Source organism: Bombina bombina, chromosome 5 (assembly GCF_027579735.1).
Source record: "Bombina bombina isolate aBomBom1 chromosome 5, aBomBom1.pri, whole genome shotgun sequence".
In the NCBI taxonomy this organism is placed as follows: domain Eukaryota; kingdom Metazoa; phylum Chordata; class Amphibia; order Anura; family Bombinatoridae; genus Bombina; species Bombina bombina.
Window position 1 is genome coordinate 134,317,461 of NC_069503.1, and position 27,713 is coordinate 134,345,173.

The following is a 27,713-nucleotide window of genomic DNA, read 5'->3' on the forward strand; positions in this document are numbered from 1 at the left end:
AAAGTTTGGTAAAACTGAATTGTGGGTGTGGTGAGGGGTGTATTTATAGGCATTTTGAGGTTTGGGAAACTTTGCCCCTACTTGTAGGAAAGTATATCCCATACGTCCCATACGTCACCAGCTAGCAATTACATGAAAGAAAATAAAACCATTGCCAATCAGGCGCTAGTAGAAGGAATGGCATGATGAATTAATCCCATAAATTCAGACAATATCGCCAACACCACTGGCAGAAATGCCAGCCCCACACCAGGACACGACCCTCCACCATGTTTCACTAAAGGCCACAAGAACTCATTCTTCCATCTCTGTCCAACTCTTCTTCTCACATATTGTCAACAATTGTACCCAAAAATTTGAAACTTGGATTTGTCACTCCATAATACTCTTTTCCGCTGATCTTCATTCCAATCTTTGTGAGCTGTAGCAACATTTTTAAGACCTTAAAGGGATACTGAAACAATTTTTTTTAATTTTTATGATAGACAGAGTGTGCAATTTTTAGCAACTTTCTAATTTACTCCTATTATCAAATTTTCTTTGTTCTCTTGGTATCTTTTTTTGAAAAACAAACAAACAATTATGTAAGCTTAGAAACCAGCCTATTTTTGGCCCAGCACCATGGATAGCGCTTGCTGATTGGTGACAAAATTTAGACACCAAATCAGCAAGCGCTACCCAAGGTGCTGAAACCGAAGTTGGGCCAGCTCATAAGCTTATACATTCCTGCTTTTTAAAATAAAGATACCAAGAGAATGAAGAAAAATTGATAATAGGAGTAAATTAGAAAGTTTCTTAAAATTGCTGTTCTATCTGTATCATAAAATAAAACAATTTGGGTTCAGTGTCCCTTTAAACAGATAGAATATTTAACTTTGCTACATTGGTAATTTTACTGAGATCTGTGACTGTTAGAGCCTTATTCCCAGGAACAAAACAGTTATACCTGACAGGAATTCTTTAGATAAAAATGTTTATATTTTTATATAGTGAGTGTTTTGTTAGAAAGTGAAAACACAAGACTGATATCATTGTTTTTGGGAAGTTAAAGTAGCGCCTTTATTTGATATCTGGCCTAGGGCGCACCAGAGATAGTCAGGCCCTGTTGCTATTTATTTTTAGAGATAATGTTGCATGAAAATTCATTCTCAATGGACACAGTAATCTAGTCCATCATTTTATAAATCCCAGATTTGCTCACTGTCAGCATTAAATAAACTTTTCACCCAAACAAGCAAGGTCGCTTGGAGCACCGGTGAAAAATAAAGGAGCATATTGAAGAAGACAAGATTTGACATCACGCCAAATAAGCAGCGCACCTTGAAGACGCGGTAATAAATGGAAAAGTAAAAGGTTGACGAAAATCTAATATGACATTGCATCTCACAGAAGTTTCTCATCCAATTTATTTCAAGTATTAAAAGTGCCTCTATACTGTAATTAATTGTAGAGAATACAAACTACACACTCCTGTACCATGAGTAATAATAACCTTAAACTTTACCAACTGGAGATATTTTTTACAACAGCTATTTGTGATTACAGAATTATTTGCTATGGGTTAAAACACTGTGACACTGTAATCAAAACCAAGATCATTCTTCAAGTCTTACATGATTCAGAGAGAGCAAACTTTTTAAATAAGGTTCCAATTTATTTCTGCTACCAAATTTGTTTAATTCTCTTGGTATCCTTTGTTGAATTGAAGAAGCTGCAGTGCACTACTGGGAGCTAGCTGAACACATTGGCCTCTATTTATCAAGCCGTCAACTGCAAATACGCTGGAATTCCGCAGCGTATTTGTGGCGAGGCTGATTTGCCGTAGTTATCAAGCCCTACAGACCGGAAAAAGTAGAACCTAGTGACGTAACATACGATCCACCGGACTCAGTCCGACACAGATCGATGGTTACGTCACTCCAGATGTTCCGAACGCAAGTTCAGCACAATCTGACTACTTTTGCTAGTTATCAAAGAACAACTAGGTACGCTCGCCACTATTCCGGCCCAGCGTACCTGGTGTTCAATCCGCCGCCCTGGAGGCGGCGGATCCCATAGGAATCAATGGGAGTCTGACAGCAGCGAGAGCTCATGTTCGCTGCTGCCCGATATCCCATTGATTCCTATGGGAAGTGTCTGCACCTAACACCCTAAAATGTACCCAAGTCTAAACACCCCTAATCTGCCCCCCCTACACTGCCCCCACCTACTTTATACTTATTAACCCCTAAACCGCCGCCCGCCACCTACATTATACTTATTAACCCCTAAACCGCGGCTCCCGGACCCCGCCGCAACTATAATAAAATTATTAACCCCTAAATCGCCACTCCCGGACCCCGCCGCAACTGGAATAAATTTATTAACCCCTAAACCGCAGCTCCCAGACCACGCCGCAACTATAATACATTTATTAACCCCTAAACCGCCGCTCCCGGACCCAGCCGCCACCTACATTATACCTATTAACCCCTAATCTGCCGCCCCCTATACCGCCGCCACCTACATAAAGTTATTAACCCCTATCCTGCCAATCCCGGACCCCGCCGCAAATAAAATAATTGTTTAACCCCTAAACCGCCTCTCCCGGAGCCCGCCGCCACCTACATTGCATTTATTAACCCCTATCCTGCCCCCCTACACCGCCGCCACTATATTAAATGAATTAACCCCTAAACCTAAGTCTAACCCTAACCCTAACACCCCCCTAACTTAAATATTATTTAAATTAATATAAATAAATATTCCTATAATTAAATAAATTAATCCTATTTAAAACTAAATACTTACCTATAAAATAAACCCTAAGATAGCTACAATATAGCTAATAGTTACAATGTAGCCATTTTAGGATTTATATTTATTTTACAGGCAACTTTGTATTTATTTTAACTAGGTACAATAGTTATTAAATAGTTCTTAACTATTTAATAACTACCTAGCTATAATAAGTACAAAATTACCTGTAAAATAAACCCTAACCTAAGTTACAATTACACTTAACACTATACTACCATTAAATAAATTAAAGTAATTAAATACAATTACCTACAATTAAATTAAAATAACTAAAATTAACTAAAGTGCAAAAAAAAATCTAAATGACAGAAAATAAAAAAAAATTACAAGAAGTTTAAACTAATTACACCTAATCTAAGCCCCCTAATAAAATAAAAAAGCCCCCCAAAATAATAAAATTCCCTACCCTAAACTAAATTACAAATAGCCCTTAAAATGGCTTTTTGCGGGGCATTGCCCCAAAGTAATCAGCTCTTTTACCTGTAAAAAAAAGAAATACACCCCCCCAACATTAAAACCCACACACCCAACCTTACTCTAAAACCCACCCAAACCCCCCTTAAAAAAAACCTAACACTACCCCCATTGAAGATCATCCTACCTTAAGCCGTCTTCACCCAGCCGGGCCTAAGTCCTCAACGAATCCGGGCAAAGTGGTCCTCCAGATGGGCAGAAGTCTTCATCCAATCCGGCCAGAAGAGGTCCTCCAGATAGGCAGAAGTCTTCATCCAAGCGGCATCTTCTATCTTCTTCCATCCGGCGAGGAGCGGCACCATCTTGAAGACATCCGACGCGGAGCATCCATCGATCCCGACGACTAAACGAAGAAATACGGTTTCTTTAAATGACGTCATCCAAGATGGCGTCCCTTGAATTCCGATTGGCTGATAGGATTCTATCAGCCAATCAGAATTAAGGTAGGAAAATCCGATTGATTGATGAAATCAGCCAATCGGATCGAAGTTCGATCCGACTGGCTGATCCAATCAGCCAATAGGATTGACCTCGCATTCTATTGGCTGTTCCAATCAGCCAATAGAATGCAAGGTCAATCCGATTGGCTGATTTCATCAGCCAGTCTGATTTTTCCTATCTTAATTCCGATTGGCTGATAGAATCCTATCAGCCAATCGGAATTCAAAGGACGCCATCTTGGATGACGTCATTTAAAGGAACCGTCATTCTTCGTTTAGTCGTCGGGATCGATGGATGCTCCGCGTCGGATGTCTTCAAGATGGTGCTGCTCCTTGCCTGATGGAAGAAGATAGAAGATGCCGCTTGGATGAAGATTTCTGCCCATCTGGAGGACCTCTTCTGGCCGGATTGGATGAAGACTTCTGCCCATCTGGAGGACCACTTCGCCCGGATTCGTTGAGGACTTAGGCCCGGCTGGGTGAAGACGGCTCAAGGCAGGGTGATCTTCAATGGGGTAGCGTTAGGTTTTTCTTAAGGGGGGTTTGGGTGGGTTTTAGAGTAAGTTTGGGTGTGTGGGTGGTGGGTTTTAATGTTGGGGGGGTTTGTCATTTTTTTTACAGGTAAAAGAGCTGATTACTTTGGGGCAATGCCCCGCAAAAGGCCCTTTTAAGGGCTATTTGTAATTTAGTTTAGGGTAGGGAATTTTATTATTTTGGGGGGCTTTTTTATTTTATTAGGGGGCTTAGATTATGTGTAATTAGTTTAAACTTCTTGTAATTTTTTTTATTTTCTGTAATTTAGATTTTTTTTTGTACTTTAGTTAATTTTAGTTATTTTAATTTAATTGTAGGTAATTGTATTTAATTAATTTAATTTATTTAATGGTAGTATAGTGTTAGGTGTAATTGTAACTTAGGTTAGGGTTTATTTTACAGGTAATTATGTACTTATTTCAGCTAGTTAGTTTATTAAATAGTTAATAACTATTTAATAACTATTGTACCTAGTTAAAATAAATACAAAGTTGCCTGTAAAATAAATATAAATCCTAAGATGGCTACAATGTAACTATTAGTTATATTGTAGCTATCTTAGGGTTTATTTTATAGGTAAGTATTTAGTTTTAAATAGGAATAATTTATTTAATTATAGGAATATTTATTTAGATTAATTTAAATAATATTTAAGTTAGGGGGGTGTTAGGGTTAGACTTAGGTTTAGGGGTTAATAGATATAATTTAGGTGGCGGCGGTGTAGGGGGGGCAGATTAGGGGTTAATAAATGTAATGTAGGTGGCGGTGGGCTCCTGGAGCGACGGTTTAGGGGTTAAATATTTTATTTAGTTGCGGCAGGGTCCGTGATCGGCAGGATAGGGGTTAATAACTTTATGTAGGTGGCGGCGGTATAGGGGGCGGAAGATTAGGGGTTAATAGTTATAATGTAGGTGGCGGTGGGGTCCGAGAGCGGCGGTTTAGGGGTTCATATATTTATTATAGTTGCGGCAGGGTCCGGGAGCGGCGGTTTAGGGGTTCATATATTTATTATAGTTGCGACGGGGTCTAGGAGCGGCGGTTTAGGGGTTAATAAGTTTATTTAGTTGCGGGGGGCTCCGGGAGCGGCGGTTTAGGGGGGTAAAACAGTATAGTATAGTGTGGGTGCTTAGTGACAGGCTAGCAAGAAAACTGCGAAGAAGCCGATGAGCAGCGAGATCGATGACTGTCAGTTGACTGTCAGTTAACAACAGTCTGCTGCTCATCGCACCATACTTGGTGCGTGGCTTTTTGAGAGCTTTTTTGATAAATTTGGCGAACGTATTCAGGTCTGCGGCGGCGATGTTAGGCGAGCTTAGGTGAGCGTATTGGGTCCGGCGAATGCAGGAAAGTAGACAGGTTGATAACTAGAGGCCATTGAGTGAACCAATGACATGAGGAATATACAGTATGTGGAGAGACCAATCAGCATTTAGCTCCTGAGCTTACCTCATTTTGCTTTTTAACAAAAGATATCAAGGGAACGAAGCAAATTAGATAGAGCTTCTGTTATCAAATTTGCTTTATTCTTTGGTGTCTTTTATTGAAAGTAAAACTAGGTAGACTCATAAGAGCTCAGGAGTGTGTATGTGCACTCCTGAGCTCTTATGAGACTACCTAGTTTTACTCTTCAATAAAAGATACCATGAGAACGAAGCGATTTTTATAACAGAAGTAAATGGAAAGTTGTTTAAAATCTCATGCTCTATCTGAGTCATAAAAGTTTAATTTGACTTTACTGTCCCTTTAATAAAAAAAATATACAACTTTGCAATATAATTGTATTATTTATTTTGCCCCCTTTCATATAATTTAGCTCCAAAAATTGATGATTTTCTAATTCTCTGTACTTAAAATGCACCGGCTAACTTATCAAGGCTAACCATGCTACATATATATCCCTATTTGACTTTATCTGATAACAACTGCAAAACAATGCACTTTATACTAACATTATGACTATGGTTAGCCTTGTTGTCTGCAGACTAAAGCCCAGATTGGCTCTCCTAAATAACGCAAAATGGGTGGTGTTTGGCTATTGATAAACAATTGCAGTAAAAATGTTAATTTGATTAAAAAAAATGTTTAGACTTGGCTGACATGTTATTTTATAGTAAAACAACATAAATGTCTTGTAATTACAAGATGTTTACTGCCTATTTAATAGAGATTGTTAGCATCTGGTGAATATGCATATTCCTGTTGTACTTTTCATTATGGTTTTACTGTGTATATTTGTAACCTGAAGTCCTTATGACTTTACATATTTAAAAACAATATACTGGAATTGTATTTGATTTTTATAGTAAGTTATTTTATGCAACGTTTATCTTCTCTTTATAAAAAGGTGGAGAGATGAGTATGTCTGAAGATGTACGCGTTTTGTGTCATACCTTTATCAGAGAATATAAGATTATACTTGGAAGGCTTCCTCATTGCAATACCAGTTACATCCATAAAATACCCATAGAATAGCTACTTTAACTGTGTAACATATTGCGCAGAGCAATTTTATTATGTTAAATAATGTGTTTTTTTTTATAAATATTGAATTTAATACAAAATATTACATAAAATTGCCCAGAAACATGTTATACTGTAATTAAAAATGCTTATGTAGAAGATAATAATATAATATACGCTCTTGTTTTTAATCAAACATTTTAATGCTAAGGGTAAATACAAACATATATTGAAATATTTTTTAACATCTTATTTTGTAACTAATCCATTTGTTTTCACAGTTTAGCTGCAGACATCTGATTGTATGGAGTTTCTTATCAGCCCATAAATAACAGCACTCCCTGCACCCCAAGGATTCAGGGGCATTTTATAATTAAGAGGAGGTCACTTGCATTGAAGGCTCATAATATGAAATAGTTTAAGATGATCAAGGGTCACACAGGGACAATACAAAGCTCCCAGTTATAGCTATAACGTTCTGTTATGTATGTGATGAGAGCTGTACATAGAAAGACACTTCAGCACCACGGACAGCAGCAGGGCATACAGCTGCAATCTACAATACTCCATTTAGCAAAACTAGCAATTCTGCTGTGTACATGCGTCAAAATAATTTACCTTGCCGATTTATCAAGATATGGACCCTAAATGCCATTATCATGCCCCCTAATGAATTAACAATGTAAATGTACGCCTGATCAATTTGAGCTTCTTTTCAGCCAGTACATAGCCAAATCTGATTAAAGGGATATGAAACCCAATTTTATTTCTTTCATTATCAAGAAAGAGCATGCGATTTTAAACAACTTTACAATTTACTTCTATTATCTAATTTGCTTCATTCTCATGATATCATTTGTTGAAAAGCATATCTAAACAGGTTCAGGAACTGCTGGTTGGTGGCTACACATAGATGCCTCATATTATTGTCTCACCCATGTGGATTGCTATTTCTTCAACAAAGGATACACAAAGAATTAATCAAATTAGATAATAGAAGTAAAATGTAAAGTTGTTTAAAATTGTATTCTCTATCTGAATCATGAAAGAAATTTTTTTGGGCTTCATCTCCCTTTAAGTTTTTAAAGTTATCACACTGTTTTGTGTATATTTCACATGTATCAATATGCCCAGATAGCAATAGTATATTCAGCACCTGAAAACTACGTAATAGTATATTCAGCACCTGAAAACTACACATCATAAGTGTTCGTACTGATTTTCCTGGATCATGTCACGATTACAACATTCTGTGACAGTCTGGACTGTATATTTTTTTTTATAGTAATGAGATCCCAGAGGGATGGCTACTGGGTAAGTTTTCTATTTATTATCACTGTTTAATCTTTGGGTATACTGCACAGTAAAACAATTTAAATGCTTATTATAGTTAGTAGTACTTATAGCCATATATCTTTGCCAACAAATTTGTCACAGACTTAAAGGGCCACTAAACCCAAAATCTTTCTTTCATGATTCAGATAGAACATACAAATTTAAACCACATTACAATTTTCTTCTATTATTAATTTTGTTTCATTTTTTAGATATCCTTAGTTGAAGAAAAAGCAATGCACATGGGTAAGCCAATCACATTAGGCTTCTATGTGCAGCAACCAATCAGCAGCTACTGAGCATATCTAGATATGCTTTTCAGCAAAGAATATCAAGAGAATAAAACAAATTAGATAATAGAAGTAAATTAGAAAGATGTTTAAAAATGCATTCACTTTCTAAATCATGAAAGAAAAAATGTGGGTGTCATGTCCCTTTAACAATACAAATTTAAGGGATACCAGATATCTGTGTAGAAATTGGTTGTTGACGCCCATTAACAGCCCAAGAATTGCAGTTGAAATAAACTATACAGGAGCTGTACTGAGCACACTTTGGGAATACTGAACATGAGATTCAATTGCCTTGTCCACTCGGGGGGGCGGGGGGGGGGGGAGATACTGCAGTATTCCCCTAAAAAAGTGACGTGCTGGGAAGTGATGAAGAAGTTGAAGTTCCATTTAGCACAAAATGCTAGAACATCCTGCAGGGACTAGTGCTAATATTATATATATATATATATATATATATATAAAAATAAATAAAATAATAGGATACGATTTTATCAAATCTAGTAAAATTGCTCTGAAAACTTCTGAATAGTTTTCAGATTATTACAGCAAATCAAATATAACTCAAATCCTTTCAATATTTTAATGTTTATCTGAATGCGTCTTAACTCTTTAGAAACCAGAAATGCCTGCAATGCATTGTTAAGTGTTTAGTGGCAGACAAGGGGTTACAAACAACATATACAGTTGCAAATATTTTTTCTATAAACTTAAGAGGTTTTATTAACAGTTTGTAAAAATAGAAGCATTTGTAGGATTGAAAAAAGTCATTTAAAGCTATAAAATTGAGGAAGCACTAGCTGAAGCCTACTCTAAATATGCTGCTGTCTTCTAAATCTACTAAATGTGCTAGATTTCACTGTATATTTTATATTTTAGCTTTCAGATATCTAGTAAAAATAGAGTAACTTGTCAGTGCACAGGTGTTTGTCCCCCAGTTAACTTCTTGAGAGTTTTATTTCATTTTTTGATTTATTTCTGATTAAATATCATGAAGGAGATCTTTAATATGATGTTTTAGCTTAATACTATAACAACATGGACATACATGTATGAATAAATGTCTGATTACTGTGTTAAAACAACAAAAACTAATTATTATTGCTACGGCAATGGCAGAATATTCTAGATCACCAACTTAAAACTGTATCAGCCGCCACTGAGTTTAAGATGGTAAAGTTTTAGAGTGTAATGTATTTGTCTATATGGCAAAAAATTATAGGGGACCCAGAAAGATAAATATGTAATTAACATTGCGGTGACATGAGGTAAAATAATTTACTAACCAAGGAAACTTTATTCATCAATGCAAGTAAATCATTTTAAATGCAGTACAAACAGATCACAATAAAATATCACAGCAACAAACGTGCTTTCTTCACATTATCACGTGAGCACAAAAAAAAAACCTTCAACGGAATAGACCGAATGATAAATTTCCTTATCTGCCTTAAGATTGACTTCTAATATATCAGTCATCTACCTCTTATCACATCCAAATTAACGCAAATACATCTGGCTTTTTTTATATATATACATTTCTGAGTTGGGCTTTTATTTTGGGCGCTCGAAGTGGTGCCAACATTTTCACCGAGGTTTACTTTCTACTTTTTGAGAGATTAATAAATGAACCCCTAAGCCCTTGTAAACTGTGGAAACTGGTGAGTAACAAGTAACTCCATTAACCAGCAGTGTAACCTAGGGCCTCAATGGTACCCCTGCAGTCTGTGAAGATGAAAGCGTAGCTGCCCTATGTGTGAAGACAGTGGCGTTGGCAGATTAAGACATATGGGGGCAACCAACCTAGGGCCCAATGACATTTGGTTGCCCGTTCTGCAACAGGAGGGGTGGGTCAGGGAGTGTCTCGGGATATATTAAAAAAGTGGGCTCAACATCTTTGTGCCGACGAGTGGCAATGTGTCTCCCATAAGATATATATATATGGGGATCGCAACTTCAGCAAAAATCTGCTGACATCACCACTTATCTGCAATGTAAGTCAGGGGGGGGCAGTCTTTAAAGATACAAAGATAAAATATACTATGCGTTTGTAGAAAAGAAAACTTATGCTTACCAGATAAATTCCTTTCTTTCCTGGCAGGGAGAGTCCACAACTTTCTTTTCTGTGTCCTTCCATTTTGATAAGAAAGGTGCCATTTGCAATGTTTGTCTAGGCCCTGTGTGATCCTGCTATAATTTATGACCTATGCTAATTAGGATCATGTGACTGTTATTACCTTTAAAAATTGAACATCCCCAGCTTGTTACATCAAGACTTAGCTTGTTAGATCATAGCAGCACTGTGTGTAGTTCCCCTAAGTGTGCTAGTTCATAAGTTGTCGAGAGAGTTATAAACAACGGAGTGTGCTAGTTCATAAGTGTAGAGAGAGTTATAACAACGGAAGTGTGCTAGTTCATAAGTGTAGAGAGAGTTATAACAACGGAGTGTGCTAGTTCATAAGTGTAGAGAGAGTTATAACAACGGAGTGTGCTAGTTCATAAGTGTAGGAGAGAGTTATAACAACGGAGTGTGCTAGTTCATAAGTGTAGAGAGAGTTATAACAACGGAGTGTGCTAGTTCATAAGTGTAGAGAGAGTTATAACAACTGAGTGTGCTAGTTCATAAGTGTAGAGAGAGTTATAACAACGGAGTGTGGCTAGTTCATAAGTGTAGAGAGAGTTATAACAACGGAGTGTGCTAGTTCATAAGTGTAGAGAGAGTTATAACAACGGAGTGTGCTAGTTCTAAGTGTAGAGAGAGTTATAACAACGGAGGTGTGCTAGTTCATAAGTGTAGAGAGAGTTATAACAACGGAGATGTGCTATGTTCATAAGTGTAGAGAGAGTTATTACAAACGGAGTGTGGCTAGTTCATAAGTGTAGGACAGAGTTATCAACAACGGAGTGTGTCTAGTTCATAAGTGTAAGTGAGAGTTATAACAACGGAGTGTGCTAGTTCATAAGTGTAGAGAGAGTTTATAACAACGGAGTTAGTGTGCTAGTTTCATAAGTGTAGAGAGAGTTATAACAACGGGTTAGTGTGCTAGTTCATAAGTGTAGAGAGATTTATACAACGGAGTTTAGTGGTGCTAGTTCATAAGTGTAGAGAGAGTTATAACAACGCGAGGTTAGTGTGCTAGTTCATAAGTGTAGCAGAGAGTTATAACAACGGAGTTAGTGTGCTATGTTCATAAGTGTAGAGAGAGTTATAACAACGGAGTGTGCTAGTTCATAAGTGTAGAGAGAGTTATAACAACGGAGTTATACAAAGGAGTGGACAACAGAGATAAGTACTTTCAAATTTCAACAATTATATGCAAAACCATGCTAAACTTTCTAATGTCTGCTTTAACCTTTTCCTCCCTTCTCTTTAAAGTCACAGCTCTTCCATTCACAAACAGCACTCAGAACATTCATATTTCTCCATCTCTTCTACCTTCCCCCCTCTACAACACACATGAACTTTATTCCTATCTCACATCCCTCAGCCAGCCATGCTTTACTGATCCAAACTTAAATACTCACATAAGACATATTCTCATCTCCTTTCACTCACCATCTTTCTTCTTCTTGCAGCTGGGGATGTCTCGCCTAACCCAGGTCCACCCTCTGCTTCCCTCAGATCACTACCCCCAAATGACACCTCATACACCTTGCCCACATAACCCTCTAAACCTTATTAACTGCACCTCTATTAGTACACCCCAATTCTCGTGTGCCCTTTGGAATGCACCGCTCGGTATGCACTAAAGCTTACATCTATTCACAACCTATTTATTTCATGTTCACTTAACCTGTTAGCCCTCACTGAAACTTGGCTTTCCTCCTCTAACACAACTGCTGTAGCCTCTCGGTCCTATGGCGGCCTGCACTTCAGTCACACTCCCCAGGCCTGGAGACAAACAAGGAGGAGGAGTAGGAATTCTCCTGTCTCCTCACAGTACCCTTTCACTGCATTCCTTCACCCCCTTCTCTTTCCTTCCTCATCTTTTGAAGTTCACGCTATCCGCCTCTTCTCCCCTATAGCTCTTCGTGTTGCAGTTATCTATCGGCCCCCTGGCCCAGCATCACAATTTCTGGACCACTTTGAAGCCTGGCTTCCACATTTTCTCCTCTTCATAATGTGCCCTTCTTAGGTGACTTCAACTTACCCCTTGATAAGCCTAACACGCCTGCCTGCCTCTAAACTTCTATCCCTTACCACCCGTCTTTAGGCCTGTCCCAGTGGACAACAACATCTCCAACACACACTGATGAAGGGCAACTCCATAGACCTGGTCTTCACAAATCTCTGTGCTGTTTCCAACTCCCTTAACTTCCCCTTTCCTCTCTCTGACCACCATCTATTAACTTTCTCTCTCACTCTAACCTGCTACATCTTTGCAAGCCCCCCACAAAAACTGCTACCCTACAAGGAATTTAAATGACTTGGATCTCACATACTTTTCCACTCAACTGAGTCCTCTGCTCTCTGACATTTCATCCCTCTCTTGTCCAACCCTCGTGACTCTACACAGTATAATCGGCACTAAAATCAACCACTTGACAAAACTGCACCTCCACCTCTTCGACGTACATCAATCACTCGACGGCAACCGTGGCACACTAAACAGACCAGATATCTTCAGCGATGCTCGCCGGGCCGCTGAATGGCAGGGGAGGAAATCACACACCTTTGCTGATTTCCACATTATAAATTCACCCTTAAGTCCTACAACTCTGTGCTCAGCCTGGCAAAACAAGTCTATTTCTCCTCCCCCTCGTGTCATCTCATCGCATCCAACCCCAGAAAACTGTTCTCAACCTTTAACCTCCCTTCTATGTCCCGCCTGCCCCCCCCAGCCCCACTACCAACCTCACTGCTCTACATTATTGCTGATCACTTCAAAAATAAAATTGACATACCATTAGAAAAGAGATCTGCACCTCGCAACCCAGCGATATCCTACCCACCCCCTTCTATTAACAAAAATCTTTGCTATTTCCCTCCTCGTAACAGAGGAAGAAGTCTCTGCACTCGCTATCCTCCCGGGGCTCATCTCACAACCTGCCCACTTGACCCTATTCCTTCACGACACTTATTCCCCCTCTCTCTGCTCTCACTAACCCCTACCCTAACTCATCTCTTTAACCAATCCCTCACTGCTGGCAACATTTCCTGACACATTCAAGGCATGCGTCCAATCATACCAATCAAAAAAGCCCTCGCTTGACCCCTCCACGCCTTCTAACTATCGACCGGGCTCTCCTTACTCTCCCTTTGTCTTCAAAATTATTGGATACGACTTAGTCTATAATCGGCTAACTCAATTTCTCACAACTAACTCCTTACTTGATCCACTACAATCTGGTTTCTCCGCCCTAAATCACTCAACAGAAAACCGCTCTTGCTAAAGTAACAAATGGACCTGTTATACAGCCAAAGCAAAAGGCCATTACTCCATCTACTAATTGTTCTTGGACCTGTGTCCGCCAGCTTTTGACACAGTTGACCCATCCTCTCCTCCTAAAAATACTCACATTCATTTGGCATCCGAGACATAGCCCCTCTCTGGTTGGCATCATATCTTCTCAATCCGCTCGTTTTCAGTTTCCTTTAACAACATATCTTGTGGTCCTAATGCCCTCTCTCAGTTGGAGTACCGCAAGGCTCTGTCTTAGGTCCCTTGCTTTTCTCTCTTTATACATCCTGCCCTTGGAAAACTTATAACCTCCTTTGGATTCCAGTACCACCTATATGCTGATGATAACCCAAATCTATCTTTCCTCTCCTGATATCTCTCCCTCTTTACTCTTTACTCAACCCAGATTTCTGATGGCCCTCTCCTGCAATTTTCTCTTGGATGTCTTCACACTACCTCCAACTCATTCTGTCCCAAACTGAGCTGCTTCTTATTTCCCCCCCTCTTCGAGACATCCGACACCTGACATTTCTCTGATGGTTGGAGACTCTATTCTCAACACCTCACCCCAGGTCCGCTGCTTGGGGTCACACTAGACTCAGAACTCACATTCAACCCACACATACAAATGCTTACCAAATCCTGCCGGTCACACCTACGTAACATTTCCAGAATTTGTCCCCTTCCTTACTCAAAATACTACAAAAATACTTATTCATTCCCTCATCCTGTCACCGCATTGATTATCTGCAATCCTACTCTTAAAATGGCCCTTCCAAAACCACTGCCTCTCCTCCCTCCAATCTATTATGAATGCTTCTGCTAGACTCATCCACCTAAGCCGACCGATCTACAATCAGCTGCTCCCGCTCTGCCCCAGTCTCTACACTGGCTCCCCATACACTCCAGAATACAATTTAAGAGTATTAGCCCTAACCTACAAAGCACTCAACTGGTCTAACGCCCAACCTATATTTCCTGTCTCAATCGTGAGATACTCCCCATCCCCGTCCTCTTCGATCAACCTCTGATCTACGTCTCTACACTCCTGTTTATCTCTACATCCCACTCCCCGCCTCCAAGACTTTGCACGTGCTGCTCCTGTCCTCTGGAACTCTCTACCACCGCTCCATCAGACTGTCTCCAACCTTGTATAGTTTCAGAAGATCCTTCAAAACCCACCTATTCAGAGAGGCTTACCACCTCTCCTCCATCCCGCATCCGAATCAAGCTAATAACATGTACATGAACTGCATGACTCACTGCTGCAAATACAACCGATGTAACAAGCTACCCCCAACCTTATGTCTCTGCACCCTAAAACCTATAGACTGTGAGCTCTCCGGCAGCAGGGGCCCTCTTCCTCCTGTGCTAGATTGTTTAGTCTTGTTATGTTTTGTACTTGTATCACAAATCTTCTGTCATTGTATATCCCTATCATTGTACCCAACGCTACGGAATTTGGCGGCGCTATACAAATAAATGATAATAATAATAATAACTTCATTCATTACTGCTGGGAATATCCAACACATGGACAACAAAGAGGAGGCACACAGACACCCCAGCCAAAGGCTATAAATATCCCTCCCTCTTTCCCCTATCACCACCAGTCATTCGGGCCCGAGGGAACAAGGAAAAGCAAGGGAAACATTTAGGGGTGCCAGAAGAAAAGAAAAAGGGAAGTCCGCCCACAAAAAGACAAAGGCGGGGTCATGGACTCTCCCTGCCAGGAAAGAAAGGAATTTATCTGGTAAGCATACATTTTGTTTTCTTTGAAAAGGCAGCGAGAGCCCACAACTTCATTCATTACTATGGAAACCAATACCCAAGCTCCAGAGGACAATGAATGAATAAACAGGGCAAAAGAAAATGTGAACCCTAATCTGAGGGCACCACAGCCTGTAACACCTTTCTCCCAAAAGCTGCTTCAGCCCGAAGCAAACACATCAAATTTATAGAATTTAGAAAAAGTATGCAAGGGAGAACCAGGTAGCCATAGAGGCTTCACTCTTAAAATCTCAGGAGGAAGCAACTGCCCTAGCGGAATGAGCGGTTATCCTTTCAGGAGGCTGTTGCCCGACCCCCACTTTCCTCATTAAATTAAGCGGCATGACACTTCCTAAACCACAAAGATAAAGAACGTCGGCAGTGGCCCTTCTGGCCCTTGCGCCTACCCATATAAAGAACAAAATAAAGATGAAGATTGTCTGAAATCCTTAGTAGCCTGACGGTAGAATTTTAATGCATGAACAACATCCAGCATTGTGGAGCAAACATTCCTTTGCGGAAGAAGGGTTGGGACAAAAGGAAGAACAACAATCTCCTGATTGATGTTACGATTCTGAGACCACCCTTAGGAAGGAACTCTAACTTTGTACGTAAAAACCGCCTTATCGGCATGGAAAACGAGGTAAGGGGATCACACTGTAAAGCAGAAATCTCAGAGACTCTGCGAGTTGAGGCAATGGCCAACAAAAACAAAACCTTATCAGGACAACAGCTAAAGGTCAACCAGCATGCATGGGCCTCAAACGGAACTTGATGCAAAAACACGAAGAACAAGGTTGAGGCTCCAAGGCAGAGCAACAGGTTTGAATACAGGTCTGATTCTAGTCAGAGCCTTAACAAAAGACTGCACATCTCCGGAAGATACGTTAAATCCTCTTGTGTAGTAAAAACCGTTAAGGCTGAGATCTGACCCTTTAGATGAGCTGGCTGACAGATCCTTCTCCAATCCATCTTGGGGAAAAGACAAAATCCTAGAAACCCTCACCTTGTGCCATGGAAAACTATGCTCCTCACACCAGTAGAGGTAAGTCATGCCACACCTTATGGGTAAAACGTGCCGAGTAACCAGCCTTACGTAAATGGTAATGATAGGAGTCTGGATTTAGAGGACCATATCCACAGACCAAGACTTCAACCAGAGGGCCCTGCGTGCTAGGACCGCAAAACGTGAAGCTTTTTGGCATTCAAACGGACAATCTGTATACCTCGCATCACAGATAAAGGAGTTGGATATCCTTTAAAGCCTTAATCTGTCTTGAATATCCTCAAAGAGTGGATTCAACTTCAATTAGTTCTGACAGAAAGTCACACTAATAGGGTGGCTGCCCCCGCAACAGCGGCTATCCGCTGCTCGACGCCTGGAAAAGACACCCCATATGTTGAAACATTCTTCTCAAATAGCTCTCCAATTTCTTTTTCTTTTTTTTAAATATGTTTATCTTATTAGAGTTTTCAAATTAAGAATAACAGAATAAAGTACATGTATAGCGCAATCATTTACAAATGAAATCATTGGAATAGACAACTCAGGAGACACTATATACAAATTTAGCCATAGTTATAGAAGCATGCCTTGTTGTTGTCTGTGAAGCATATAATTAATACTGCAATCAAAGCATACTTAAAAGGTAGATATACAACGAGTATACAGATAAAAGGCAGACCAATCTCCCAAGTCCATATGTTCGTGATTGACACGCTACACACACCTTCATGAAACCTCAGATTAGGTATAGAGGAAGGAAAAAAAAGAGAGGAAAAAAGGTAGAATTTAAAGAGGGTGAAGGGTAGGATAACCGGTAAGGTTAAGAGGCAGATAAGGTTAGGAGGTCAAAGGGTTAGGGGTATGATAACTGTATAGTTCCCTTTATGTTGAGGTTGATGAGTCTGCATCTTGTGAGTTTATTGTATCCTAGTAGAATTTAATGTTGTGAAACGTGTCTAATCTGTTTGTTTTATAATAAAAGTATTCCTCTAAAGCTAACAGTTCTTGTGTCCTTTTCTTCCATTCTGCTTGGGTGGGTATTGAGTTAGATTTCCAGTTTCTAGCTAGTAGTGATTTTGCTTCATTCATACAAATTTGGAGGAGTTGTGTATGTAACCTATATGTGCGTCCTGTCATTGAACAAAACTATCTGAGGCGTGAGTTTAAAGGAGTTAAAAAGGGAGCTTAAAGTCTTTTCCAGACAGGCAAAAAAAGTGGACAACTTAGGTCATGACCACCAGATGTGGGTCATGTTGCCCACCTCTCCACATCCCCTCCAGCACTGGGGTGAAGCACTACAAAATAATAGCTTTATTCTGGACAGAGTCAAATACCATCTAGACAAAATTTTGTAGTTCATTTCAAGGATTTGGGCTGATGAGGAAGATTTGTGTGTAAAGTCAAAAGATTTAGTCCAGTCTTTCTGGGATATGTCTGTTGTGAACTCTTCCTGCCAACTATGGGTAAAGGTAGGTACATGTCTGTATATACAATCATCTAGTATTCTTCTGGAAACATCCTTTCCCATTAATTTGCAATAATGTTCACCATTCGAACAGGAACCGGAAAAGTCTGTGGAACCTTCTTCTCTTCATAGACCCTATCTAGACTGGGGGGATAGGGGAAGTGGGAGGGATATTTATAGCCTTTGGCTGGGGTGTCTTTGCCTCCTCCTGGTGACCAGGTTTTGATATTCCCAACAGTAATGAAGGAAGTTGTGGACTCTTCCTGCCTTTGGAAAGAAATAAAAAATGTTTTCTGTGTAGGAACACTTCAGATTATGCTTATGTGTAGTCAGTTTTACTGTACATTCACTAGATTTGTCACACTGGGAAATATCGCCACTGAAAATCAGGCGAGACTGATATGGCTGAAAAGGGATAGCTAAGATGGAGGACGGTGCTTTGAATATTAGAAACTCACAGCGATGTTTCCCCATTAAAGTACAGGTTACTCCCATAAACCGCCAAGCAAATCCCCATGAAACGACTATATATTCCTCATGTCTGCGATCTACTTTGTTAATAAAGACACAAAAAAACCTTCCTATTAAAACTATAGAGCTGGGCATGGGTTACATGATATATGTATATACGATGTTTACAGTATATGTCTTGTACAGTATAGTGTTATGTATGTAAACCGAAGTAGTGATTGTAAATATCTTATTTGTGTTTTTTTTTACTTATTTTAAGAATGTGATTGCACATTCACAATATTTATATTTCATAATATTGAGCATGTATCACTTATAATAATTGCGATCCCACTGTAGCAAACGTGTTCTGTAATATTATTGTTATATATATACAAGGGTATATATATATATATATAATATATATATATATTAATTTTAATATGAAACACATTTGCTACAGTGAGATCTCAATATTATGAAACATAAATATTGCAAATGAGCAAACGCATTCTAAAAATAAGTTAAAAAATACGCCTAAGGACAAAAACAAGAGTTTCAATACAACTACAGTTTACATACATAACACTATACTGTACAAACATATACATTACACATTGTTATACATACATACATAACACTATACTGTACAATACATATACATTACACATTGTATATACATACATACAAACACTATACTGTACAATACATATACATTACACATTGTATATACATACATACATAACACTATACTGTACAATACATATACATTACACATTGTATATACATACATACATAACACTATACTGTACAATACATATACATTACACATTGTATATACATACATACATAACACTATACTGTACAATACATATACATTACACATTGTATATACATACATACATAACACTATACTGTACAATACATATACATTACACATTGTATATACATACATACATAACACTATACTGTACAATACATATACATTACACATTGTATATACATACATACATAACACTATACTGTACAATACATATACATTACACATTGTATATACATACATACATAACACTATACTGTACAATACATATACATTACACATTGTATATACATACATACATAACACTATACTGTACAATACATATACATTACACATTGTATATACATACATACATAACACTATACTGTACAATACATATACATTACACATTGTATATACATACATACATAACACTATACTGTACAATACATATACATTACACATTGTATATACATACATACATAACACTATACTGTACAATACATATACATTACACATTGTATATACATACATACATAACACTATATTGTACAATACATATACATTAAACATTGTATATACATACATACATTATGCACAATGCCCCAGCTTCTATAGGTGTAGTATTGATGTTTAATTCACTATTGTATTGTTAGAACAGCGGTGAGTTTCTGCTGACACGTAAATTGTACAGTCATACAATACTCTGTATAGGGATCTTTACATTACACCTGCGATGTAGGTGGCGATGTTGCTTTGAATATATCGTCAGTATCAGAGAAGCATCACCACCTGCTGAAATAAAGGGTAAAAACCTCTCAGCGATGCTGCCTTTAAACATTACTGTCAGCCCTTTTGAATATTTTTCTTGCTTTCTTGAATATTTTAACCGCCTTGCGGCACTTTCAATCATCAGGGCCTGGGAGTGATTTGGGTGGGGGTCTACTTGGACCAAGGAGGGCCTGGGCAGAGTGGTGGTGGGAAAACCAGGGATGGTAACAGTTGGGGGCACATGGGGAGGCAGCCATTATGCTGGGTAGGTAGTGTCCATCTGCCCCCCTATGTATAGATGAGTGTGCGCGTATGCATGTGTATGAATGTGTGCATGTATGTGTGTTTATGTGTGTTTATGTGTACTCATGTGCATGTATAGATGAGTGTGCACGTATGCGTGTGTATGAATGTGTGCATGTATGTGTGTTTATGTGTGTTTATGTGTACTCATGTGCATGTATAGATGAGTGTGCACGTATGCGTGTGTATGAATGTGTGCATGTATGTGTGTTTATGTGCACTCATGTGCATGTATAGATGAGTGTGCACGTATACGTGTGTATGAATGTGTGCATGCATGTGTGTTTATGTGCACTCATGTACATGTATAGATATGTGTGCGCGTATGCATGTGTATGAATGTGTGCATGCATGTGTGTTTATGTGCGCTCATGTACATGTATAGATATGTGTGGGTGTATGCGTGTGTATGAATGTGTGCATGCATGTGTGTTTATGTGCGCTCATGTACATGTATAGATATGTGTGGGTGTATGCGTGTGTATGAATGTGTGCATGCATGTGTGTTTATGTGCGCTCATGTACATGTATAGATATGTGTGGGTGTATGCGTGTGTATGAATGTGTGCATGCATGTGTGTTTATGTGCGCTCATGTACATGTATAGATATGTGTGCGCGTATGCATGTGTATGAATGTGTGCATGCATGTGTGTTTATGTGCGCTCATGTACATGTATAGATATGTGTGCGCATATGCATGTGTATGAATGTGTGCATGCATGTGTGTTTATGTGCACTCATGTACATGTATAGATGAGTATGCGCACATGCGTGTGTATGAATGTGTACATGCATGTGTGTTTATGTGCACTCATGTATATGTATAGATGAGTATGCGCACATGCGTGTGTATGAATGTGTACATGCATGTGTGTTTATGTGCGCTCATGTACATGTATAGATATGTGTGGGCGTATGAGTGTGTATGAATGTGTGCATGCATGTGTGTTTATGTGCACTCATGTACATGTATAGATGAGTGTGCACGTATTAGGGATGCACCAATACTAGTATCGGTACCAATATCAAGTACTTGCACCAGTACTTGTACTCGTGCAAATGCACCGATAATTAAACCGATACCTCCAGATCTTAGATCTTACCCATACGCCATCTTGTGACGTTTATTTCACATTTAATTTTAAGCTGGAGTAGAGACTTAACTAAAAATTGTTCGCTTGAGAGCAGTGTTTCAAAAGCTGCTATACAGCTGGAGGCCTACCTGAGAGAGATCAATGTACCTCATTCAGAGAAACCCCTGAAGTACTGGGCAGTTAATAAACTGAGATTTAATGGCCCAAAAATATATCTTTCTGCCGCATGCCGTAGTGTGGAAAGTGAAAGATTGTTAAGGTTAGCGTCAAACGTCCTTACTGATAAAAAAAGAAAAAGATCTATAGCTGAAAGTATAGGTAAATGGCATCGGCGAGTATTTGAAAAAAAGTATCAGTACTTGTACTCAGTCTTAAAAAAATGGTGTTGGTGCAAACCTAGTAGTAGCACATATGGGTGTGTATGAATGTGTGCATGCATGTGTGTTTATGTGCGCTCATGTACATGTATAGATGAGTGTGCGCACATGCGTGTGTATGAATGTGTGCATGCATGTGTGTTTATGTGCACTCATGTAAATGTATAGATGAGTGTGCGCACATGTGTGTGTATGAATGTGTGCATGCATGTGTGTTTATGCGCGCTCATGTAAATGTATAGATGAGTGTGCGCACATGTGTGTGTATGAATGTGTGCATGCATGTGTGTTTATGCGCGCTCATGTACATGTATATAGTAGATGAGTGTGAGTGCATGCTTGTGTATGAGTGTATGTATGTGTGTTTATGTTCGCTTATAATAATAATAACTAGCATTTATATAGCGCCTTTCTCCCAGTGGGACTCAAAGCGATTTTTCAGCGCTCGCTCTCGGAATTAAATCAGGGCATTTACCAACTGAGCTACCTCACCGGACTTTGCTTATGTACATGTATAGATGAGAGAGTGTGTACATGTGTTTGTATGAGTGTGTATGTGTCTTTATGTGCGCATTCTGGTGCAGATTCTGGGCAGTCTGATGGCTGAGCCAAATAATTTTGGGTGTGGGCTATTGGTCTTATGGTGGGGTGTATGTTCCTGGTGGAGTTTGGCATCAAACAGTATTCTAAATTGAAAATTGTATAAGACGTATGTAATAAAAATATATTTTAGTGAAAATTATGGGGCAGAAACTGAAAAATAGGAGAGAAAGAGAAGCTGAGCAGAAGTGACTGGGTCTATGGCAGCACCAACCACGTTAGCACCACAAATTTACTAACAAGAGTACGGATGTGTTGGGGGATATTGCAGCTTAGTGAATATTGCCCAGCGATCTCCAACTTCTTATCCTTTACATGAGATTGTGTACAGGAAAATATTACAGTAACTCTCACATTTCAGTTCACACCAGCATCTGATTGTCAACAGCAAAGGGGACCAGGAACATGGATATTCAAGGGATGTTCTGCTGAACTGCTCTTAATTAGAAAATCCCTGTACATGTTGTTATAGATGCATTTTACAGATGATTGTTTTACAGGGCAGAGTGTAGTTGCTGGAATATACTATGATTACATAATAAAATACATTTATATACACATTAAGTAGATCCCTGCTGATGAGCAGACAAGTAACCGGATGTAATCATTAGGATTTGGCCACCTGTTCCCCACCCGAATCGTGGCTTGTTTGGGTGCCAGAGCTGAGCACCTCCCATCTAACAGATTGTTATACAAAGCTGCTAATGTGCTTTGGACATGTTCCATTTGATGAAAATTTGCAGCCAATGGTTAAAAGGACATGAAACCCAAACATTTTCTTTCGTGATTCAGATAGAACATACAATTTTAAACAACTTTCCAATTTACCTCTTTTTTTCTTGTTTGCTTTGTTCTCTTGGCATCCTCTGTTGAAAAGCATAGAAATGTGCAGCCACCAATCAGCAAATAACACCCAGGTGTGAGCCTACCTAGCTATGCTTTTCAACAAAGGATAGCTAAATAATAAAGCAAATTAGATAATAGAAGTAAATTGGAAAGTTGTTTAAAATTGCATGCTCTATCTGAACCATGAAAGAAAAAAAAAATGGGTTTCCTGTCCCTTTAAATTATTGCTAGGGTTTCCAGCTGTGATCCCACCGTGCACATTTTTTCACAACTGAAACATTTTACCCCTTGGCTGCCAGTAACAACAAATAAATAATTTGACCCCTTTGGCTGACAGCAAAACATGTAAACAGAAGTGAACTGGGACCCCCTTGACTGCATAGGAGGCCTTTTACATTTAGCTAACTCAGAGACTTAAAAAAAAAAACAAAAAAACAACCTAGACATTCTCAGAGGCTCACAAGAAGTGCTTCATTTATGTGTTTAACCTATTTGCAGGGATTAAACATAGACTTGCATTGTGGGTAGTGCTAACATGATGTACTCCAATGAATTGGAGCTTGTAGTTTGTGCACTACAAAAATTGTGCAATCTAAAGTTGAATTTTGACTTCTTTGTCGCCTTTAGATGACTTTTTAATGCTTCTAGATATGTTTAACGTGTTAACTTGCTATATGCATGCTCACTGCGCATCATGTCGCTATAACAACCACAAGACAGCCCTTACCTTTCGGACATGACAGGAGAACAGGACTGAGCTGTAACCATCTTTCTTCTTTAGGTTCTGTAGTATCACAGAGAACTGAGGGATCTCTCCTTCCTGCATGAAACACAAGGGGTATTGTTATACTATGAAGAAAAATAAACACATAAGTAAAATAAAATCACCACTGGAGTGTAACACTGAGTGATAGGTCAACAGTACCACATAGTACCCTGATCTCTTGGTATGGTATATTTTTTTAGGAATTTCAACAATGCAACAAGTTAGATGTCATTATGTCAAGCTTTATTTATTGTAATTAATTTATATTTTTTTCTTGTGTTTATTTTTTTTTTTTAAAGTGATTTTTAGCATAGAAAGCTCGGGTGACTTTCCTCACTTCTCATCATACATGTTGCGCCAATGACAATATTTGTGGCAGCCACAATGACCAACAAACACATCAATGCCACCTGTGCAGACATTACTGATGGGGGAATCTCTGGTTAATCCCCTTGACAGATCGTGTTCTAGACATCTCCAGTATACAAAGGGCTATTCCTATCCCTAACCCTATTCCAAACTGTGTGCAGAGCAAGGAGAGGGGTAACGGAGGGTGAATGAGAGTTTTAGAAATAATGAGACCCCTCCCATTTATCACCTTATCTTTTTGCAACCACACATTCTATGACTAAGAACCCCCCCCCCCTATTACTGAGCCGACCACAACCAATTTCTTCTATTCCATAATGCTATCCCCCCTTGTGACACTGACAATGTGTACAGCACTTGTAGAATATAGTATGCAGTATTTTAGTAATGGATAAAAAAGTTTGCAATATGACCTGTTTATGAAAAAGGAGACAATATTTGATATTTGATGGGGCTCTAGTTTTGATGTGGCCCTAGGCATGTGCCCGGGGGGGGGGGCTTTGTGTTAAATCCAGCTCTGTGTACTGCCCCTGCCCAGTGATTTTCTCTTTACTCACACATGACAGGTAGTCTTGTTTCCAGGCTCGCTGATACCCAATCTCTTTACGCAAATCCTGCAATGCTTCCATGGCTGCAACCTTTGTCTTGATCTGGGACATGTCAGATGGGGGGATGTTCTTTACTATTAGTCTGGCTCTCCATCTATAGGGTGAGGAAATACATACAGACCGGGTTTTAGCTTATAGAAATAGACTGAAATTGTATTTGACTACAGTCTACATCAAATGTAATGAGATTAACAAACAAAAGATCATGGGATCAGTTTCACTGCCTGCCTAGTTACAATTATTATTGATTAACATAATTTTACTCATAGTGGAGGTGGGTATTGAGTATGGAGGAGGATTACTGAAGGGCATCCCATAAAAGGGTTGAATTTAGTGGCAGGAGTTTTACCAATGGGTGAAGTCCATGTTTGATTGATATTTCATGGTTGGAATCATCCATTATAGGGTACTGTAAGTGGGTAAGGGTTGCGGTTAGAGTTAATTGCAAAGGGGGTTCCAGTCAGTGGATTAGGGCGCAGTTAGGGATAATTGTGGAATCAGATCACAGAGGTTAGGATTTGTTCTGTTGGAAATCATGGTCAGGGTTAAATGTTCTTAATAATGGTGTAATTTTGGTACCAGTGTTACAGTGACTGGGATCACACGCTATTTGGATGCTGTCAGGTGCAGCTATTTTTTAGTAACTCACATATGGAGAGCTGTCATTAAACAACATTTTGAGTCATACCCAGTTAAATGAGTTGCTATGAAAATCTGTGTCTGGTCAGTATATTGATCCAAGAACCAACTTTCTTCAACCTTACAAAAATGTACACATTTTAAAGGAGACATAAAAAAATGATGTAATCTTATAATTCAAGACAATCTTTTTTGGCTCTGCATTTGGGCCCTTTTGTGTTTAAATACATAAATGTTAGTTACAGGTATGTGCATTCCCCTGTGAGCTTTTTTAAATTAAAGGCCCAGACCCATAATCATCATCCCCAAAGAGACTATTAAATCGCTCTAGTTTCATTATGACCAACATCCGCATTGCCTGGAGGTTAAATTGCAATGTTATAAAAGTATTATCACACATTATCTTATTTTTGTACACAAATGCATCTTATGTAACTACTTATTCTAATCATCCTATAAGAAAGTTCATTGATGCTATTGGTGGGCGGTTAAGAGTTGAAAGTGGATGATAATTTGCGATGGAAGATATGGGGGTAATATTTTTAGAGGTTCTTAAAGTTATGTATTGCTATGGCGGTTTGAGGTTAATAGCAGTTAGGGTGTGTTGTGGTGAGGGTTTATATTGGGGGTTAATAGTGGTTAAGGCTTATAGTGATTGGTGTTATGGCATGTTATGGGTTAAATAGCATTACCTTTTTAGTAGTGCAAACAATAAAAGCGTTATAGATTATACTCAAGTATTATTTGCACTTCATAACTCTTCTATTGTTCACACTCACCTTGTTATTTGGCCCTATGTGTTTAACCTTCACATAGTTAACCATGCGCATAACAAAGGTGTGAGCAGGACTTGGCTGTGACCCAGTGATTTGCTCATATGCACATAGCTGCCAATCACCGACTCTGATCAGAGTTTGCACCTTGCACGTGAGCTTACCTTTATTTTTTTAAATGCATAGTTACTATGGAGTTACTATGGAGTTTGTGCCGTAATAAAATGCTCTAATATACTAGAGAACTTTATTATTGCAAAAGAATGTCCCATTTAAGGAGACCCTCAGACATTTTAGGGATTCCAAAATATGTGTTGATGAGGATATACTTAACCCCTTAATGACCACAATGTACCCTGTATGTCACTGGTCATTAAGTGTTTTTTCAGGACATAATAGCAAAAGTCTAGCAAGAAGACGCTATTAATGCACTCCCTCCAGCAGGCTTTGTGGAATAGAGCAGTCTCAACGCTGGTGGCAAGACCGCGCTATAAAACAATCAAGTCCCAAAAAAAGGCCAGTGACATACAGGGTACGTCGCTGGTCCTTAAGGGGTTAATTTCCTCCCTATTACCTTTTAAAAAGGTTCTTGCTAATCTCCTGAAACTTTTCTAGCACAGCAGGCGGTTCCGGCCATTCCACACTCTTCCCATAATCCATCATGTTGCGCACATTGTGGAAACGTCTCACAACCTCCATCAGATGTGATCGAACCTTATAGCATTTGTAATGTCTCATAATGGTATAAATAGCCCTCAGCTGTTTGTAGCGTTTACGAGCCAAGGTCCCTCGCCAGACCTGTGGGAAAAAAGTAAAGTGACATGGGGGAGTTATAGGTTAATCTCTTATTCATTTGCATTTCACAATTAAAGTAGCACTGGCATATGATACAACAGTATTATAAAAAGACAGATTATGTTCCATTGCAATGCGCCTCATAATTTCTGAGAAACGTTGTCATGTATTCTGTGCAAGCAACTTTCCTAACATATGCAGAAAAGCTGTGCGCGCACAACTACAATTCCCACACCCAACCGTGTGAGCACATCAGGTGAGCATGCATCTTTTATCTAATTTGCTTTGTTCTCTTGTTGAAAAGCATACTTATTTAGGCTCATTGGTGGCTACACCATTATGCCTCATATCATTGGCTCATCTAATGTGATCAGCTAGCTCCCAGTAGTGCATTGCTGCTTCTTCAACAAAGGATACCAAGAAAATGTAGCAAATTTGGTAATAGAAGTAAATTGAAAAGTTATTTAAAACTAAAAAAATTCTGTTACTCGCTTTATTGGTATATTAGTTTTATTGCTGTGGTCTGAAACCGAATCCACAACATCT

The 27,713-nt window shown here is 38.9% G+C and overlaps 1 protein-coding gene across 1 annotated transcript in view; it reads right to left on the minus strand.

The window, feature by feature from the left end:
• The window catches only part of MYO1G (myosin IG), a 793,301-nt gene that overhangs the window by 284,638 nt on the left and 480,950 nt on the right, over positions 1-27,713 (minus strand). Inside the window, exons 17-19 of the mRNA XM_053713702.1 lie at positions 26,947-27,170; positions 24,910-25,054; positions 23,945-24,037 (exon numbers count right to left, since the gene is read on the minus strand). Coding sequence (XP_053569677.1) covers positions 23,945-24,037; positions 24,910-25,054; positions 26,947-27,170 — 462 coding nt within the window. The remainder of the gene's footprint in view (positions 1-23,944; positions 24,038-24,909; positions 25,055-26,946; positions 27,171-27,713) is intronic.